The 20,976-nt window shown below is 38.4% G+C and overlaps 1 protein-coding gene across 1 annotated transcript in view; it reads right to left on the bottom strand.

The window, feature by feature from the left end:
* Positions 1-20,976, bottom strand: part of ZNF280C (zinc finger protein 280C) — a 58,120-nt gene that overhangs the window by 24,553 nt on the left and 12,591 nt on the right. The window contains exons 4-10 of the mRNA XM_040266620.1: positions 18,135-18,344; positions 17,808-17,977; positions 12,494-12,634; positions 6,846-6,969; positions 4,454-4,624; positions 4,188-4,297; positions 2,500-2,720 (exon numbers count right to left, since the gene is read on the bottom strand). Coding sequence (XP_040122554.1) covers positions 2,500-2,720; positions 4,188-4,297; positions 4,454-4,624; positions 6,846-6,969; positions 12,494-12,634; positions 17,808-17,977; positions 18,135-18,344 — 1,147 coding nt within the window. The remainder of the gene's footprint in view (positions 1-2,499; positions 2,721-4,187; positions 4,298-4,453; positions 4,625-6,845; positions 6,970-12,493; positions 12,635-17,807; positions 17,978-18,134; positions 18,345-20,976) is intronic.

Here is a 20,976-nt window from a genome sequence, read left to right as displayed (position 1 = left end):
CCTGGCGTGCTGCAATTCATGGGGTTGCAAAGAGTTGGACACGACTAAGCGACTGAACTGAACCACTACTTAGCTTCACCATTATTTCAGATTAAATTTTTTTTTTTGTAAAGAAAAACAAGCCTCTTAAGAGAAGGAAACTTTACCACCAAAAGCAGCTACAGAATCATGAGATGGCCTCAGCAAGACAAATTATTAGTATTTTTATCTGTCTTGGTTTCTAAATGCATGTAACAGTGATTTTAACACCTATAATGACAAGAATTTTTTTATTTAATGACATATTTAGTTAGAACAAATGGTTCTAACTTGCAGATTGTTCCCTCTGTAGCACCTACTGTCCATTTTTCAGTTCTACATTCTGCTTAGATTCCCTAAAAGGTTTCTTATGAGAAATAACTAGGACCCTCAATGGCATAGAGTACAATATTAACAGGCTTATCTATTTCAAAGGGCTTACTGAAATGTTTTATTGAATTTCAAAGTAAACTTAATCAAAATTACAATCTGTAGTCTGGGTCAAATATTAACAGCTAGTCACCGAGTCCCCAAAGCAAATAATCATGAAATGAAGTAATACTCTCTTCACATCTACAAAACATCACTTCTGGTTAGAGTTGCTCATGGTTTCCTTTGAAGTATCGTTTAGTCCTCCTTTCATTTTAACATCATCTCTATTTAAATATTTTTAAAAATCTTAGTCTTGCCTAAGAATTTACATTTAAAGATCAATGTTGGGAAGTCTCTGACGGTCCAGTGGTTAGGACTCGGACTTTCACTGCAGGGGGCACAGGTTCAGTACTTGATGAGGGAACTAAGATCTTGCATGTCTCACAGCACCCCTCCCCCCCCCCAAAATTCTGTTAACCAACTAGCTATCCCTTGGTTATTACCCTGCCGTTATCAGCAGCTCAAACTTGTTAAACCAGCAGGTGGCGATATGAAAAAAAGAAAACCCCTCATGAGTCTATTCTCAGAATAAAATACCTATAACTAGTTTTGGTGACACTCGTAGGAAAAAAAAATCCTACAATTTTTTGACAGAGCTGAGAAGAGAAATCTTGAGCTATTAGCATCTACCATCCTTTAAAACCATCGATTTGTCATCCGCATTTTTGGTTATCCAGTGTTTACCGGTTCATTTACTAAAAGTATGTCCAAAATGCCACAACATTCCTAGGTTTTACAAAATATGCTTAGTTTAAAATTTCTGATATTACAAAATATGCTTAGTTTAAAATTTCTGATAATCTAGAAATCTGTAGTCAGTCTTTTGAAATGAAAACAAAACAAAAAGTCTGTAGTCTGAAAACTATTAAATGGCCTAATCTCATTAATGAAAAGCCAAAAAGCTAATGATGGAAGAACTTGTAATAGCAGATACATAACGTTTCATCTTTGCAGGTGGCGCTAGTAATAAAGAATCCACCTGCCAGAGCAGGAGGTGCAAGAGACACAGGTTTGATCCCTGGTTGGAAAGATCCCCTGGAGAAGGAAATGGCAATCTGCTCCAGTATTCTTGCCTGGGAAATCCAATGGACAGACTGGCAGGCTAGAGTCCATGGGGCTGCAAAGAGCCAGACACGACTGAGTATAACACACACACCCCAAGGAACTTAACTAGTGAACCACTTTTCTATGCAATTTGCTAAATCTACTAACATTATTTTCTAATGTATTTTACTATAAGAGTGATAATATGGAAGGTCACAAAGTTCTATCATAACATTGTTTCAGTGTTAGAACTCAAACCACAACTTCTATTAAGCTCCTGAGACCCTAACAACTGATAGTTCACCAGAAAATAAATGCTAGGCTTAGAAATTACCTACCTTTAGGGATGCTAGTTATAAATTATGGTTTTCAAGGGTAAATATTTTTAAAAGTTTATATACATGTGAGTCACAACAGAGGTACAGACATACATATGCATGTATGCATCTCACCTAAGGGAAGTGCACTGGTGTTTGCAATTCACTCTGGCAATGTACATATAGTAAAATGTTAATGGTAGAATTGAGGTGGTAAATATAAAGGTATGTTCACTAAAATTTTTTCCAGACATGTTGCTTAGAACTAATACTTCTTAAAAGAAGATTTAAAAAATCACTTTTTCTCAAGGCAAATGTAAAATTAGAATATTAAATAAGACAGACATGGAGAGGTCAAATTGGATAAAGTGGTTCTTCCTGTGATAGGAAAAGACCAGAAGCAGTTTAAAATAAATTTTAATCCTTTAAGGTATCTGAAAGAAATACAACTAAGAAATACAACTAAATGGATCCAAGTGTCAAACTCCAAACATGTAAGAAAAGATGAGCTTTTCAACATGAAATCTGCCTTTATTCTTAGCAAAAAGTTAAAATTGCTTTCCTAAGATGGCACAGAAAAGGAAATACAATATTACAATTGCTTTCCTAAGATGGCACAGAAAAGGAAATACAATATTACATCTGTAGCACTCAATTTTCAAATCAAAATAGAATTAAATTTACATACCTAATATTATTTTTAAGAACTTTCAAGCAACTGAAGCATTTAAAGGTTGTGTAAGTCTTCTCCTCCTCATCAAAACCTCCTTCATGTCTTCCATAGTAAAAGTCACTAAGTAACATAATCAATTTTCCTTTCTCTGCACCAGTCATATTTTTATTTTCAATGCTTGAAAGCTCTAATTTAATCATTTCCATAAATGTATCTACCATGTCTGGGCAACAAACCTGAAAGAGAAAAAAAAAAGCCTCATTTATATTTCTTTTAAAAGTGAGATACAGGCTCACTCATGTGGAAATATAGTCTCCCATAGTTTTAATCACAAACAATAAATACCCATAGTTTTTCACAAACAATAAAAGCTACAAGTTATAACATGCTAGAATTTCTGTATAACAACAAATGAAAAATAGGAACAGTCACGTGTGCCTGTATATGCAGAAAGAAAATCAAAGAAGATACAAAACAAGTTAATATTTCCTTTGTGAGTTGTACTGGGAACTAGGCAAACAGGAGTCAGGGGTAATGTTTCTCACTGTATTCTCTTACGCTTTTTGAATCATGTGACCCTATTATTTTGAATCATGTGACCCTATTACTCCCAAATTAAATATAACAAACTTCTTTTCTTTTCTCTCTCCATTTATTATGAAACACAAATAGAAAATCTGAAAACATTGTAGAAGTTACTTCTTACAAAACCAAACCAAACTCAGGGAGTTAGGAACAGTGATAGAAACCAAATACCGTTCTGCCCAAGAATAAAGAGACTGTATTTGCAATTGTAGGATGTTTCTTTTCTACATTTTTTTGGTAAAATGTTGAATTTGAATGAAAAAAACTGCCAATCTTTGAAATAGTGAGCAACAACTTTTCCTACATAGCTTCCTTTTGCCTTGCTTTCTCCTCAGTTTTCTTTCCTGCATTATTTTCTAGACTGCCATTTTCTTCCTTCCTTTCCCGCTTCCTGCCATTTGTACTGGGCATACACAATACAGACAAAAACAATACAGACATCTTTTCACAGATGCCCCGCTTCCTGCCATTTGTACTGGGCATACACAATACAGACAAAAACAATACAGACATCTTTTCACAGATGCGTTACAGACATCTTTTCACAGATGCGTAGAACGGTGGAGTATCTACTAAAATACTTTTTCATTAGCACTTTGAAAATGACCTAACACTTAATTTCAAGAGCTTCTTACACCAATATAAAGCTAGAATTAATTTATAACACTACACAACTGTAACCTGAGTTAAAGCTATCATTTCATATGAAATGCTCCACCATAAGGTATTTAGTCACATGTATACATATATTACATATAGCACCGTGGACAGAAAATAATGTAAAAAAAAGGAACTAAATTACATGGAAGATTGAGCATCAATAAAAAGACCTGCTTTATAAGAAGCTCGAAGAATGGCATGATCTAATAAAATATTCTGATTAATATACTATTTCATTAGAAATTATAATATGTTGTATATATAAACCTAATTTTTAAAATTTGGAAGGATTTTTAAGTTATATGAAAATACCAATGAAGATTTCTTATCTAAGTATCTGGACAAATTAGCATTTACTAATTAGCATTTACTATACATCAACTACTATACATCAACTCAATATTTTAATACTAGAATTTTCAGAGATTTGTGAATATTTTTAAAAACCAATGTTTTACCTTCATGTGGTATTTCAAAGGATCCAAAAGATTGAACTGAACATTGCACTTCGGACAAGCTCTTACAAAAAATGTTCCACTTTTATTGGCAGTTGATATGGTATGTGTACCTAAAATAAAGGAGTTTTATGACTCAAATTCTTTTTTAACCTTAAACCCAACCAGTAACAGCAGTTTTAATTTCATCATAATTTCTGAAATTTATCATAATTTCTGAAATTTACGTATAAATAATACAGCTTCTTTTGCTCCATATTCATATTTACCTTTTGACCACATGATATAAGATGACGTTGCTGAAGAATAATGAAATAAAGACCATGAAGCACAAGGATCTATTTCAAAAACACTTTTGTTGATCTTTGGCTTTTGTGGATTAACAGTGTTTACTTTAGAAATATCAGAATGTTTAATTTTAGGCAGACTTTCATCTAGACCTACAATGATTAAAATAGTGGGAAAGATATTTGAAATTGCTTTAGAATACTGCTTACAACTACTACTAAAATGGCCTTAAAATTAAGTAACACTTAAAATTAAGTAAGAATACTCTGGAAATCAAGGTAATATAATTGAACTACAATATCATACAACTGAAAATAAAGAATGATCAAAATTTTGTATGATCAATAGGTAGAAATTGCACAACAGCCATTATGGACTACACAGTTTGAACAATTCATGAGATAAACTTTTTTATGCAAAGAACTATTTTAATCTAAAAACATCGACAAACTCCTTAAGATACTTAGAAAAAGTCCCAAGATATCTAATGGAAAATTGACTTGATTCTTTTCCCACTTAACAGAGAATTCCCACTTAACAGGGAATTCCAATGTCACTTCATGCCACCCTCACTGCTGCCTCACTGAGATCAATTCTAACAAACTAAAATTGTCTTTTATAGCTTTAAACTAAAATTGTCTTTTATAGCTTTAATTATGCATTTCTCACTTTTCACTTATCTGAGCCTCAAAAGCCCCAATCTGAGCCTCAAGGCCCCAAGCTAAGTAGAGCAAAAATCAAAATTATATAGCTAAATGGTTGATTTCAGGTCTGGAGAATGAATGCATTATGTGAGAAAAAAATATGAGAGAATTGAGGTGTAAAGAGATTGGTTAGGTGACTTAAGGCTACAAAAATACAGAGGCTCAAGCCTCTATCTTTCTAATCAACTATAACCCATTTACCATTTACCATCTGGGCAAAAACCCATTTACCATTTACCATCTGGGCAAAGTTTCAATCTTGCAGTATGGAAGCTTAGAGTAGAAGCTTTAAAAATTCAGATTTTTTTCCCTATGATTAAAGACTATGGTGCTTCATAAAATCAAAGTTCAGACATCTATTTCATCTCATTTATTTTGGTTCTTGGCTATTTTACTAACAAGGTAAGTGATGCCTACATATATTTTGGTTCTTGGCTATTTTACTAACAAGGTAAGTGATGCCTACATAAGTGAATAGCAAACCAAGTATTGTCAAGGGAAAATATTTTTGGCACACATATTACTATAAATTCTATTTTGATTTAGTGATTTAGTAAATATATACTAATTTGTTTGTAAACAATTTAAACAGTCACAAAAATTTCTGTGTATCTTTCTCCACTTAGTGATAACATGTCTTATTTGCTAACATAACATGTCTTATTTGCTAACATAACTGCTTTGATAACGGAATTTTTCAAAAACTCCTTCATGGCATACTATTTCAGGTTAATGAAGAACTTTGTTATCGTATAAATCAAAGAACTGTAATTCACCTTTCATTGAAATCAACTATAACCATAACCATGTGCTTTCACCTTTCATTGAAATCAACTATAACCATAACCATGTGCTTTTTCTCACACTAATGGTCTTCCAAGTAGTATTTTTTTTAGGGTATCAGGGACTTCCCTGACTCACAGAAATTATATTAAGATTTTTCAGTGCGTGGCTGCCTCCATCAGGGACTTCCCTGACTCACAGAAATTATATTAAGATTTTTCAGTGCGTGGCTGCCTCCAAGTCACAAAGTGCTCAAAAAATATATGTTAGCCAACTTAATATATGTTAGCCAACTTAATAAAAAGAAAGAAAATATTCTATCATTAATATAGAAAATCACTCAAGAAAGGCATTCAGGAACAATTTAGTGTCCCTTCTGCATGCATATGTGCTCATCAGACTCTTTGTGACCCTATGGACTGCGCCCGTCAGGCTCTTTGTGACCCTATGGACTGCAGCCCGTCAGGCTCTTCTGTCCATGAACTGCAGCCCGTCAGGCTCTTCTGTCCATGAGATTCTCCAGGGAAGAATACTGGAGTGGGTTGCCATTTCCTCCTTCAGAAGAGAACCTCGTGTCTCTGAACAGAGGAACCTCTGTTCAGAGATACTGAACCCGTGTCTCTTGTCTCTCCTGCATTGCAGAAGATTCTTTACCCAAGGAGTCACCTGGGAAGCCTTAGATTCACATACCCAAGGAGTCACCTGGGAAGGCCTTAGATTCCATTTTACAATATGTGAAAAATGTAACATGAAGATATAGGCTTCAAAATAGAAATTCACTGTATGTATATTCAAGTATATGTATGTATATTCATCAAGTATATGTATATTCATGTATATTCATCAAGTATCTTTTTTACTATGTTATAAAGTGCCAAAACCAAACCTTCTATATAAATTGTGGATCCCTCTTGGGACAGTGGTACTGTATTCTGGCTCAAGCGGCTCAAGCAGAATGGGAAGTCTGAAGACTCATCTGACTCAACTTGTGATGAATTCTTTGCAAAATCCTGCAATAAGTTATAGTAAATTTAACTGTACATCAATACTGTAAACATACACTTTACTAATAAGTTATAAAATGTAATTGTTACTTGCTATCAAAATTAGCATCTACTGAGTAAAGAGTACAAGAGAACTCTCTGGATTATTATTTTTTTGGAAGTTAGCTTTAGATAAACCATTAAAATGAAAAAATAATAACATTACCAGCAAAGTAAAAGGTTACATTGGTCCAACTTTTCTGCAAGAAAATTTTGGCAGTTATCTATTGAGGGCTTTGTGTTTATTTTAGTGGAGAATTATTTACAATTGCAAAAATTGAAAACCTGTATATCCAACAATGGTGGAATGGTTACATAAACTATCATGCAATATTATGATTTTCAGAAACAATGACAAAAACAAATGTTTCCAATATAAAGTTTGGTGAAAAAAAAAGGTACAGATACCTGTATTAAAATATAGTCCTGATTAACAGATTCTATCATAATAAACAAAATTCTCTTGTTTCTTCTGAACCCCCCACCCCGAACACCAAACCCCATACATATTACCTTTATTTGGGGGAATATAACGATCTTGCTTGCCTGTTTTGTGCTTACAAGTTGAGAGACAAATCACGTATTAAGAATTTTACGATCTTGCTTGCCTGTTTTGTGCTTACAAGTTGAGAGACAAATCCCGTATTAAGAATAAGAATTTTACTTTGCTACTAAGCTTTCTGTTGACAAAGACTGTTTAGCTTTCTGTTGACAAAGACTGTTAAGTTATGGAGACATATCAAAGTTACACAAACCATTCCATTTCTAGAATTTCAGGCATAACACGCAGATTTCTGCATTTCAGCCAGAAAACTCAGTTAAATTGTAACCAAGCACAATCTTACTCCAAGGTATTTTCTCCAAATATTTGGAGAAATATGGAAAATATTCACCTCCAAGGTATTTTCTCCAAATATTTGGAGAAATATGGAAAATATTCACCACCATTTTAACATTTCTTCCAAAGTTCATACTTTAAGTGCTTTCCTAGGTGATATTTCCTAGGTGATAATTCTGGTCAATTAAGCACCACCATTTCAGAGAGCAGATACATTCTTAAAACCAACAAATAACGTGTTCAAATAATTCTCAGATTGGGACTTAACATCTCATAAAGTAGTTCAGAAAGATACCGAAGTCTCATAAAGTAGTTCAGAAAGATACCAAATACTTCGGTAAGTACAAAAGGTGATAGACTGGGATTCAGAAGACCTGTCCGTTATTTGACTGTGGAACCTTTGGCAAGTCACTTCTGAGATTCAAATTTTCTTCTGCAACTGAAATAAAAGTCACCAACTGTTGTTAACTTAAAAATACACTTGCCTTTTTCACAGTACAGACCATCCCATCCCAGACCTACAATGGTTCAATATACGATTTTCCACATTATGATGCTGTGAAAATGACAAGCATTCAGCAGAAACCGTACTTCAAATTTTGATCTTTTCTCAGGCTAGTGAGATGTGGTTCTCAGGCTAGTGAGATGTGGTTCAATACTGGGCAGTGACAGCAAGCCACAGCTCCCCAATCAGCAGGGCAATCAGCCACGTGATTCATGAGGGCAAACAACCAATATTTAAACCCATTTTGTTAAAACCATTTTGTTTTTCACTTTCAGTACAGTACTCAAAAAATTACATGATATTTATACTGTAACAGGCTTTGTGTCAGATGATATTTATACTGTAACAGGCTTTGTGTCAGATGATTTTGCCAAACTAGGCAAATGTAAGTGTTCTGAGCACATTTAACATAGGCTAGGCTTGGTAGGTTAAGTGTATTAAATGCATTTTCAACTCGCATTTTCAACTCGTGATGGATGTAACCATCATAAGTCAAGGAAGAGCAAGAGCTGTACTAGAAGTATTCTAAAGCAGCTGTCATAGCAGTACTAATGAAGACCTAAAATGATCTCCTCTATTTATATAATTATCTATATTTATTTTTATAAATAAATAGGCAAATTGAAGTTAAATATGGTTAAGTAAGGTTCCCAATACAACCCAGCTTGTTATTGATGAAGCTGGATTATAGAATGCAGATTAGCCTTTACACAGTCTGTGCCTTCAACAGTATCATTTACTTTCTTTCTTACTTTTTTAATGTAGGTAAATATAAATAAAAATTCTTTATATCACACTTAAAAGGAATAATAATCTCCCTGCCTGACCCAAAGAGTTACTGAGGTTAAAGACAGGTTTAAAAAAATTTCAGAGAGAAAATTCCCTTACACAGGATTCTCAATTCATTTGAGAATGAAACAAATTTTGAGTTTGGATGAGCTCTAGTTTCTTTTTGTTAACACAAAATATACCCTTGTCTTATAATATACCCTTTGTCTTATTATTCTTCCTCCCCTGGGTCCAGGAATGATTTTCATATAACTGCATTTGTGTTTTATGTTTTTTTACAGATTTATGTTTTTTTACAGATTTATTTTGACATGCATCATTTAAAAATCTTTATTGAATTTGTTACAAGATTGTTTTGGTTTTCTGGCCTGGATGGGATCTTAGCTCCCCAACCAGGGATCAAATCAGCACTTTCTGAATTGGAAGGCAAAGTCTCAACCACTGGGCTGCCAGGGAAGTCTCTATCTATATGTTTCCTTATTTTTGTGTGTGTGGTTTTTCCTTGTTTTTTCCTCTTTTTTTTTGGCCTTGTTGTACAGCTTATGGGGATCTTAGTTCCCTTATGGGATCCCTGACCAGGGATTGAACCCGAGCTTGAACCCGAGCTCATGGCAGTGAAGGCGCCAGGTCCTAGCCACTGGACTGCCAGAGAATTCCTTGGTTTTCCCTAAATGCCAAGCTGCTTACTCTAGCATGAGAAAATTACCAAGTTCATCTAATTCTAGAAAATCAAATAATTTTTGCATTTCTTGCATTTCTTGTAGTCTGCAATCTTTAGGTACACCTATTCTTAAGAACACTCTGTGGAGGGACTTCCCTGGTCCTTCAGTGATTAAGGTTTGTCTTTCCAATGAAGGGTGTATGGGTTTGATTCCTGGTCTGGGAGGTAAGATCCCACAAGCCTCTACACCAAAAACCAAGGCTCTACACCAAAACCAAGGCTTTGGCCCAAAATAAAACAAACAGTTTTGTAACAAATTCAAATGGTCCACATTAAAAAAAAAAGCCTGTGGATACTTTAGAGGATCCAAGTTTGAGATCCAGTGGTCTGTGTAAAGGTTCTTACTTCAGAAATACAGAAAGTGAGGCTCATAGAAGTTGTGACAATGCTCTCTACTTAGGAACAAAGAATCATCATTAGACTTTCATTCTCAATCCAGGTTCCTTGGAATATTAGTCCAGGGTTCATATGTTACTGATGATAATTTCAGAAGATACTGGTTTTCAAGAAATGATTTTTTTTTTGCTTGAAAGGCCAAATTTAATCATTGGCAAGACTACTATCACTTTTCTTCCATGAGAGGCAAGTTTTGTGTATCTCTGAGTACTGAAACACCGTGTGTGCCAAACAGATCTTAAAAGGCGGCCTCCATTATTTCCTCCTGCTATTCATACACTTGTCATTTCCCCTTGAGTGTGGGTGGGACCTGTGGTCGCTTCTAACCGAGAGAATTTAGCAAAAGCCAGGATGTGCAACAGGATGTACATATGTTATAAAGCCCATCTTTCCCTTGCTGGCTTTGAGGAAGCAACCAAATCATGCTAGGAAAGTCTACACAGCAAGAAACTGAGGACAGGCTCCAGTTCACAGCAGCAAAAATTGATGCCTTCAGTCTGACAACCCACAAAAAACTGGATACTGCCAACAACCATGTGAGCCTGGAAGCAGTATTAAATGATGCTCCAGCTCTCTCTACCGGACACACTGATTGCAGCCTGGCCCAGCAGAGGACCCAGTTAGGCCATACCCTAACTCTTGACTCACAGAAACCATGAAAATACATATATATATATCGCTTTAAGCTATCGCTTTAAGCTGCTAAGTTTGTGGTACTATTGTTATGCAGCAATAAACTCCATGGTGCTTTGTCAGTCATCCTTTCAAGTAAAAATTGCACTGTATTTTTAAAAAAAAACCAGCCAGTTCAGTTTGTGATTCATTCTCACAAGTGCTTTTCCTCAAGAGGAACTTCATACTGCAGATATAGAAATGCTTTATGCATACTGCAGATATAGAAATGCTTTATGCATACTGCAGATATAGAAATGCTTTATGCATACTTCCCTGGTGGCTCAGAGGATAAAGCATCTGCCTGCAATGCAGGCAACCTGGGTTTGATCCCTGGGTCGGGAAGATCCCCCTGGAGGAGGAAATGGCAACCCACTCCAGTATTCTTGCCTGGAAAATCCCATGGACAGAGGAGCCTGCAGGCTACAGTGCACTGGGTTGCAGAGTCGGACACAACTGAGCAACTTCACTCACTCAGCGACTTCACTCACTCAGCGACTTCACTCACTCACTATGCATAATACCCCCTTCATCACACAATATTTAAAAAAGAAGTGTATTTCAAAGATCAAAACTTAGTAAAATTAGAAACAATTTATTACTTCTTCAAGGATATTCTTAAGTGAAAGTGAAATTTTTCTACTGTGATGATCACCAATCCAAAAACCAGTAGTACAGTTGGGTATCACTCCCTTGATTCATATTAAGCCACCAGCAGTTTCAGGTCCATTGCCTTTGCAGCACTAGCACAAATGTTGACAGAGTAAAAAGGGCAAAAAGGGCAAACGTCTTAGTGTTACTAAGACAACGATTTTGACCTCCCAGGTCCCCTGAAAGAGTCCCAGGGGGAACCCCAGTGGTCTGTGAAATACATCATTGCTCTAAAGCATATAATTAAATGTACATATGAAAGTAGAAGTGTTAGTTTCACAGTTGGGTCTGACCCTCTGTGTGATCCCGTGGAGTGTATCCCACCAGGCTCCTCTGATCCCGTGGAGTGTATCCCACCAGGCTCCTCTGTCCACAGAATTCTCTAGGCAAGCATAGGGGAGTTGGTTGCCATTTCCTTCTCCAGGGGATCTTTCCGATCAAGGGATGGAACTCGGGTCTCCTGCATTACAGGCAGATTCTTTACTGTCTGAGCCTCCATTATATACTTAACTGTATGAGCCTCCATTATATACTTAACTGTATGTATGGATGTGCATATTTTAAAAACTTTGGGTTAACCAGGATTGAAATCCCAGATCCATCATTACCGGCCATCATGAATCCTTTAGACTCCCTGAGCCTCTATAAAATGGGGGAAATAACTGTGCTTACCTCATAGGGAAGTCATAAGAATTAAAACAATTTATATACAGCGTTTAGAACTAAGACTTAACCATACTGACAGACTAACATGTTAACATTACCATTTTCAATTATTTCAGTTAAAAGTTTTAAAAACTAAACTATGAAAGTATGTTTTCAAAATAAACTAATAACGATCTTGGAAAAATCTAATAACGTGGGTATTATAACATCTAATGTGTCCCTGCACTAATTGTGCAGTTTTAAAAACACTTACAGGTTTAGGCACGTTCTGAACGATATCAGTGTTATACGAAGATCTAGACTCAGGATGAAATACGGGAAAAGCAGCCTCTGGACTTGAGTCTTCGTCGAGTTCACCTAAAGGCATGAAAGCATCAGCAACACCTGTATTTTTCTACACAACAATTCTGCCACGATATTTAATTTTAAAGTAATACAACAATACTTCCTTGACTGTCTCATTCTTTAGGGCTCTTTTATCATATGAAGTGCTCTATGACTAAGCACTACCAAGTCTTTTAGAAGGAAAATCTTTTCATTCAAATAAGTTGGCATTTTCATTTAGAAATTCAAAATCCATATAATTATCCAAGCCACTAAAGAATTTCTATAGTAATTTTGGTGACTGTAGTCCGTCAAACACAAGTGTTTATTCCCCCTTTACAGTAGTTTCCTTTAAAATATTTAGCTCATTTCCATATGCTAAAATATTTTATGACACATAAGACATTAATAGAATCATTTAAATTCTGGGTTATTTAGAAAAGACATTTCACCAGGATCAAATTTCATATTATATATCCAATGTCAAGATAAATTGAATAACTTTTAAATATGGTTAATGCTTCAATATGAAAATCATCACAGTGACTAGGAAACATTAAATATTCTGCTCGTCTATCAGCAGCAAATGTATCAATATGCTTACTTCATTGAAGTGGCACTCCACTTAGCATCTCTCAGTTTGCCACAGGAAATGACACTAAGAATTAAACTAAATTATTCTACCTTTGATAACTGAATAGAGAAGTGCTATTCCAAGTTTAGAGACAGAGAAAAACTAGGCTTTCAAAAAATTAATCTCTCTCTAAACCACACTAACATGCACAGCCGTAAGAAGAAGAAAATATTGGTATGCTGGCTACATTCTTTGGTAAATTCTCCTGGCTTTACAGAAATAAATGTAATGAGAAAGACTGTTTCTTCATTTGCCACTAAAACTAAATATGTTGTTCCTCTGAATTTTACACAATCCTAATTGGACAGTCACCAGTGGCTGCGACCGGCACACTAGGCGCAGCCGAAAGGAGCTACCCCGCGTCCGAGGCCAGGGGCAGCAGCTGGGAGGAGCAACCCCACGTCCAAGGAGCAGTGCTGCGTGGGCACAGGAGGGCCTAGAGGAGCTATCCATGTTGAAGGTCAGGAAGGGTGGAACCCTCATCCAAAGGTAAGAGAAACCCAAGTAAGACGGTAGGTGTTACAAGAGGTCATCAGAAGGCAGACACATTGAAACCATACTCACAGAAAACTAGTCAGTCTAATCACACTGGGACCACTGGGACCACATCCATATCTAACTTCAATGAATCTAAACCATGCCCGTGGGGCAACCCAAGATGGTGGGTCATGGTGGAGAGGTCTGACAGAATGTGGTCCACTGGAGAAGCAAATGGCAAACCACTTCAGTCTTCTTGCCTTGAAAACCCCAGGAACAGTATGAAAAGGCAAAATGATATAGGATACCAAAAGAGGAACTCCCCAGGTCAGTAGGTGCCCAACACGCTACTGGAGTTCAGTGGAGAAATAACTTCAGAAAGAATGAAGGGATGGAGCCAAAGCAAAAACAATACCCAGCTGTGGATGTGACTGGTGATAGAAGCAAGGTCCGATGCTGTAAGAGCAATATTGCATAGGAACCTGGAATGTCAGGTCCATGAATCAAGGCAAATTGGAAGTGGTCAAACAAGAGATGGCAAGAGTGAACGTCGACATTCTAGGAATCAGCAAACTAAAACGGACTGGAATGGGTGAATTTAACTCAGATGACCATTGTATCTACTACTGCGGGCAGGAATCCCTCAGAAGAAATGGAGTAGCCATCATGGTCAACAAAAGAGTCCAAAATGCAGTACTTGGATGCAATCTCAAAAACGACAGAATGATCTCTGTTCGTCTCCAAGGCAAACCATTCAATATCACAGTAATCCAAGTCTATGCCCCAACCAGTAATGCTGAAGAAGCTGAAGTTCTATGAAGGCCTACAAGACCTTTTAGAACTAACACCCAAAAAAGATGTCCTTTTCATTATAGGCGACTGGAATACAAAAGTAGGAAGTCAAGAAACACCTGGAGTAACAGGCAAATTTGGCCTTGGAGTACAGAATGAAGCAGGGCAAAGACTAATAGAGTTTTGCCAAGAAAATGCACTGGTCATAGCAAACACCCTCTTTCCAACAACACAAGAGAAGACTCTACACATGGACATCACCAGATGGTCAACACTGAAATCAGATTGATTTATTCTTTGCAGCCAAAGATGAAAGAACAGTCAACAAAAACAAGACCAGGAGCTGACTGTGGTTCAGATCATGAACTCATTACCAAATTCAGACTCGAAGAAAGTATGGAAAACCGCTAGACCATTCAGGTATGACCTAAATCAAATCCCCTATGATCATACAGTGGAAATAATAGATTTAAGGGCCTAGATCTGATAGAGTGCCTGATGAACCATGGAATGAACCATGGAATGAGGTTTGTGACATTGTACAGGAGACAGGGCTCAAGACCATCCCCATAGAAAAGAAATGCAATGCAAAAAAGCAAAATGGCTGTCTGGGGAGGCCTTACAAATAGCTGTGAAAAGAAGAGAGGCGAAAAACAAAGGAGAAAAGGAAAGATATAAACATCTGAATGCAGAGTTCCAAAGAATAGCAGTAAGAGATAAAGCCTTCTTCAGCAATCAATGCAAAGAAATAGAGGAAAACAACAAAACGGGAAACACGAGATCTCTAAGAAAATTAGATACCAAGGGAACGTCCATGCAAAGATGGGCTCAATAACTTTCATGCAAAGATGGGCTCAATAAAGGACAGAAATGGTATGGACCTAACAGAAGCAGGAGATATTAAGAGGTGGCAAGAATACACAGAAGAACTGTACAAAAAAAGATCTTCATGGCCCAGATAATCATGATGGTGTGGCCCAGATAATCACGATGGTGTGATCACTAATCTAGAGCCAGACATCCTGGAATGTGAAGTCAAGTGGGCCTTAAAAAGCATCACTACAAACAAAGCTAGTGGGGGTGATGCAATTCTAGTTCAGCTCTTTCAAATCCTGAAAGATGATGCTGTCAAAGTGCTGCACTCAATACGCCAGCACATTTGGAAAACTCAGCACTGACCACAGGACTGGAAAAGGTCAGTTTTCATTCCAATGAAAGGCAATGCTAAAAATGCTCAAACTACCACACAATTGCACTCATCTCACATGCTAGTAAAGTAATGCTCAAAATTCTCCAAGCCAGGCTTCGGAATACATGAGTGGTGAACTCCCTGATGTTCAAGCTGGTTTCAGAAAAGGCAGAGGAACCAGAGATCAAATTGCCAACATCTGCTGGATCATGGAAAAAGCAAGAGTGTTCCAGAAAAAATATCTATTTCTGCTTTATTGACTATGCCAAAGCCTTTGACTGTGTGGATCACAATAAACTGAAAAATTCTGAAAGAGATGGGAATATCAAACCACCTGACCTGCCTCTTGAGAAATCTGTATGCAGGTCAGGAAGCAACAGTCAGAACTGGACATGGAACAGCAGACTGGTTTCAAATAAGAAAAGGAGTACATCAAGGCTGTATACTGTCACCCTGCTTATTTAACTTATATGCAGAGTACATCATGAGAAATACTGGAAGAACCACAAGCTGGAATCAAGATTGCCAGGAGAAATATCAATAACCTCAGATATGCAGATGACACCACCCTTATGGCAGAAAGTGAAGAGGAGCTAAAAAGCCTCTTGATGAAAGTGAAAGAGGAGAGTGAAAAAGTTGGCTTTTAAAGCTCAACATTCAGAAAACGAATATCATGGCATCATGGGAAATAGATGGAAAATAGATGGGGAAACAGTGGAAACAGTGTCAGACTTTGTTTTATGGGGCTCCAAAATCACTGCAGATGGTGATTGCAGCCATGAAATTAAAATACGCTTACTCCTTGGAAGAAAAGCTATGACCAACCTAGACAGCGCATTAAAAAGCAGAGACCATTATTTTGCCGACTAAGGTCCATCTAGTCAAGGCTATGGTTTTCCAGTGGTCATGTATGGATGTGAGAGTGGGACTGTGAAGAAGGCTGGGTGCCCAAGAATTGATGCTTTTGAACTGTGGTGTTGGAGAAGACTCTTGGGAGTCCCTTGGACTGCATGCAAGGTGAAGAAGGCTGGGTGCCCAAGAATTGATGCTTTTGAACTGTGGTGTTGGAGAAGACTCTTGGGAGTCCCTTGGACTGCATGCAAGGAGATCCAACCAATCCATTCTGAAGGAGATCAGCCCTGGAGATCAGCCCTGGGATTTCTTTGGAAGGAATGATGCTAAAGCTGAAACTCCAGTACTTTGGCCACCTCATGTGAAGAGTTGACTCATTGGAAAAGACTCTGAGGCTGGGAGGGATTGGGGGCAGAAGGAGAAGGGGACAACAGAGGATGAGATGGCTGGATGGCATCACAGACTTGATGGATGTGAGTCTGAGTGAACTCCAGGAGTTGGTGATGGCCAGGGAGGCTGTGCTGTGATTGATGGTGTCTCAAAGAATCGGACACGACTCAGTGACTGAACTGAACTGAATTGGACTTTTTGAACTGAATTGGACTTTTTGTTGTTAGTTTTAGCATTAGCCACTCAGTTGTGTCCCACTCTTTGTGGTAACCCCATGGACTCTGGACTTCCCTGGTGGCTCAGATGGTAAAGCATCTGCCTACAATGCAGGAGACCTGGGTTCAATCCCTGGGTCAGGAAGATCTCCTGCAGAAGGAAATGGCAACCCACTGCAGTATTCTTGCCTGGAAAATCCCATGGACGAAGGAACCTGGTAGGTTACAGTCCATGGGATCGCAAAGAGACAAGACTGAGCAACTTCACTCATTCACTCACAGACTGTATCCCACCAGGCTCCTCTTTCCATGGAATTCTCTGGACAGGAGTACTGGAGTAGTGGATTGCCATTCCCTTTTCGAGAATCTATCTTCCCAACCCAAGGACCAAATCCAGGTTTCCTGCATTGCAGGCAGATTCTTTACTTTCTGAGTCACCAGGGAATTGGACATTTAAAGCATCATTATATCTTCACTTTTACATTATAACAACATCAAATCTAATTAACAACATCAAATCTAATTAACAGAAATCCACAAAGGTATCTGACATTCTCCCAGAACCATGAGGATTAAGTGTGCTGACTGCCTGCATCATCCTAGTATACTGGCTGAAAATCAAGCCACTGTATATTCTTCATGAATATAATCAGGACTTGCTGAAAGATGGGTGTGGCCAGAAGCTACTGCTCACATTGATATACAAGTCAGAGCCTATACAAGTCAGAGCCTTTTTATTTTGTACACATAAATCAAGAAAACACTGACGATGCAGTTGACCGGGTGTCAGAAACTCCATCAGAGACGAACACAAGCTTGGTACATTTGGCTCCAATAAAATTACGATTTCTAATCTCAAAAGATCTACAATGGTGTTAGGCAATCAATGTTTAGGTAACAGTTAAAATTTTCCTTTTCTCTCACATATTTTTACCTCTCACACCTCCTTATTCAAGTTCCTAACCATATTCTCCTTCTGATTCTCACAAATTTTTACTGACCGCTACACTCTCCTCTCAGCACCTTATAGTATAACAAGGACATATAAGGCAGTCCCACATTTTCCACTTAAAACTTTGCTTCACTGAAAGTAAATGCTTACTTGAACCTGGTATCGCTCTAACAAAGATCAGCTCATCATCATCTTCCTCCGGTGTTTCTACTTTCTTCTGCCACGGTTCCAACTCCTCTTCTTCACATTCCATAAACAGCTCTGCCATTTTGGAACTATCTAATTTTCAAACAGAGAATCCAAATTTATTTTTCTAAATATTTTCTTGTAATCCATAGTATGATATAAGATGTACTTTACCAAGTCTAATAGCAATTATTGAACTGACGTTTTAAAAGTCAAATGGTAACAAAACTATGAAACTCAGAACCCAATCTCTAAGATCTAAACTAGTAAAAGTAAGCTAGCTAGGAAGATAATGGATGACAGTAGTTATTTAGTGGCTAACAAATTTTAGCAATAATCAAAAGTGAGTTTTAATTTTATTGCTAAAATACAATTATATTCACAAAAAGAGTGTACCTAACTCTTATCTGAAAAAAACCCAGATACTTTTGTATTATAATAACAAAAGGGGGATAAACTGAGAAGCAGCAGCAACAGGTGAGAGAAAACTAGGAAAACTGAACCAGATTCAGGGATACTAGGCACAGGGCAACACAGAGATGAAGTGCTGGAACAAAAATTGGATAATTAAGTGAGGCTTATTCCATCCCAGTGTAGCATTTCTCACTTGAAGAAACTAAGTAAATAACATATTGTGGGTACCACCAGTCTGTAAGTACTGACCAATCACAAAGACCTACCAGGAAGCACCTTAGTGTCTCATTTTTAAATAGTGGACAGACACCCAGTAAGCACCAGTAAGCACCAGAAGTATGATTAAAATCTGCAATGTGAAAGACCAAAGCAATAAAACAGATCAAAGAATATTAAAACACAGGTAATACTGAAGACAAGAAAAAATTACAGATTATAATTAACATTTTAAAGATGTAAGACAGGAATGCTATAAAAATTAATATTCAAAACAAAATAGCCAAAATTCAGTGAAGAAAAATAAAGTGCCAAAATTGAGTAAATATCCCATACCATCGGCGCACGCACACACGGTGCAGTGCTAAATTGCTTCAATCATGTCCGACTCTTTGTGACCCTATGGACAGTAGCCTCCTATGGACAGTAGCCTCCCAGGTTCCTCTGTCCCAGGGATGCTCCGGGCAAGAATACTGGAGGGGGTTGCCTTGCCCGCCTCCAGGGTCTCTTTCCAGCGGCTCCCACAGTGTAGGAGGATTCTTCACTGCTGAGCCACCTGGGAAGCCCCAAATATCCCCTAAGTGGAACTAAAAGACAAAAAATATACCTATACTAAATAAAGAAAAACTTGCGATAAGTCAATTTCAAAACTACAACTCACTTAATAGAAGTCCCAGAAAAAAAGAAAAAGGACAAGGAATATAATGAAAGGAAAAATACGAGAAAAAAATTCCCAGTTCTAAAGGACATAAATCCTCCAGATAATAAGACCCATTAGCACCTAGCACAATAATCAAGAAAAAACCTACAGTAGACGGACAAGTCATGAAATTTCAAAATGCTGGAGATAAACAGAATATCCTAAAATCAGAGAGGAGAAATTTGGAAAAATGATTTCAAAAATCTTAGTGAAAATAACTTTTCAACTATACCCAGACACAATGTTTGTCAAGCATAAAATTTTTTTTTCATCAAGAAAAAAAAATAAACATTAGCAACGAGGAGTTGCTCCACGAGGAGTCGCTCCACTCCGTCCTGGCAGGAAGCGACACATTGGGTGTCTCAGATCTTGCTGATGCAGTACGAGATTCCCGTGATGAACCTGTCGGACAGCAAGGCCTACTACTTCAGCCCGTCGCTGTCCACGTAGAACCTGGTCTCTGACAAATAGGACTCACTGCGGCAGTGCGCAGACTTCAGGAGCTGCCTGCCGGCCCAGGACGCCATGCTGACTCCCGACCGTTAGCCACAGGCCAGGGCCGCGCTGCCACCTGCTGGGGACACAGGCGGCCTAGCTCTTTTCCGTGCCTTACATGGGGCTGCAAAAGATCACCCTAGCCTACCTGGACAGTCAGGTCGCAGTCGCGCTAATCCTCCGCTCCACCCATGAGTACCGCCACTGGCTCTGTTAAGCCCAATATGTCCTCTCAACTCCGTACTGCCTCTTAACGAGGTTCCCGCTCTCGCACGTTACGTGCTCTCGCACCGAACATTCTCTCTCGCGGTATCTCCTTTCTCCCGCTACCCCTCCCCCCCTTGCGCTACCCCTCCCCCCACCTCACATTACCCCCGTCTCCCAATAGCAACACTAGCCTACGTCCACAATGTCCTCTCACACGGTACTGCCTCTACATGCGGTACCCGCTCTCGCCTGCTACGTCCTCGCTCGGGGTCCCCACCTCTCTCACAGCACACCCCTCTTTTGTGGTACCGCCATTGGCTCTGCTATGCGCAGTATGTCCTCTCACGCGGTAACGCCTCGATAATTGGTTCGTGCTCGCGCACGGGACGTTTCTCTCTCGCGATATCTCCTCGCGTTGCACGGGAAGTTCTCTCTCGCTGTATCTCCTCGCGCGCGCGCTACCACTCCCCCCACCTCGCGTACCCCGCGTCGCACGGGACGTTCTGTCCTCTCACGCGGTAACGCCTCTCAATTGATTCTTGCTCTGGCACGGGACGTTCTCTCTCGCGGTATCTCCTCGCGTCGCACGGGACTTTATCTCACGGTAACGCCTCGACAATTGGTTCGTGCTCTCGCACGGGACGTCCTCTCTCGCGGGATCTCCTCTCGTGCAATAACCCTCCCCCCACCTCG

This window comes from Oryx dammah, unplaced genomic scaffold, assembly GCF_014754425.2.
Source record: "Oryx dammah isolate SB20612 unplaced genomic scaffold, SCBI_Odam_1.1 HiC_scaffold_23, whole genome shotgun sequence".
In the NCBI taxonomy this organism is placed as follows: domain Eukaryota; kingdom Metazoa; phylum Chordata; class Mammalia; order Artiodactyla; family Bovidae; genus Oryx; species Oryx dammah.
This window is presented reverse-complemented; position numbering and strand designations above follow the sequence as displayed.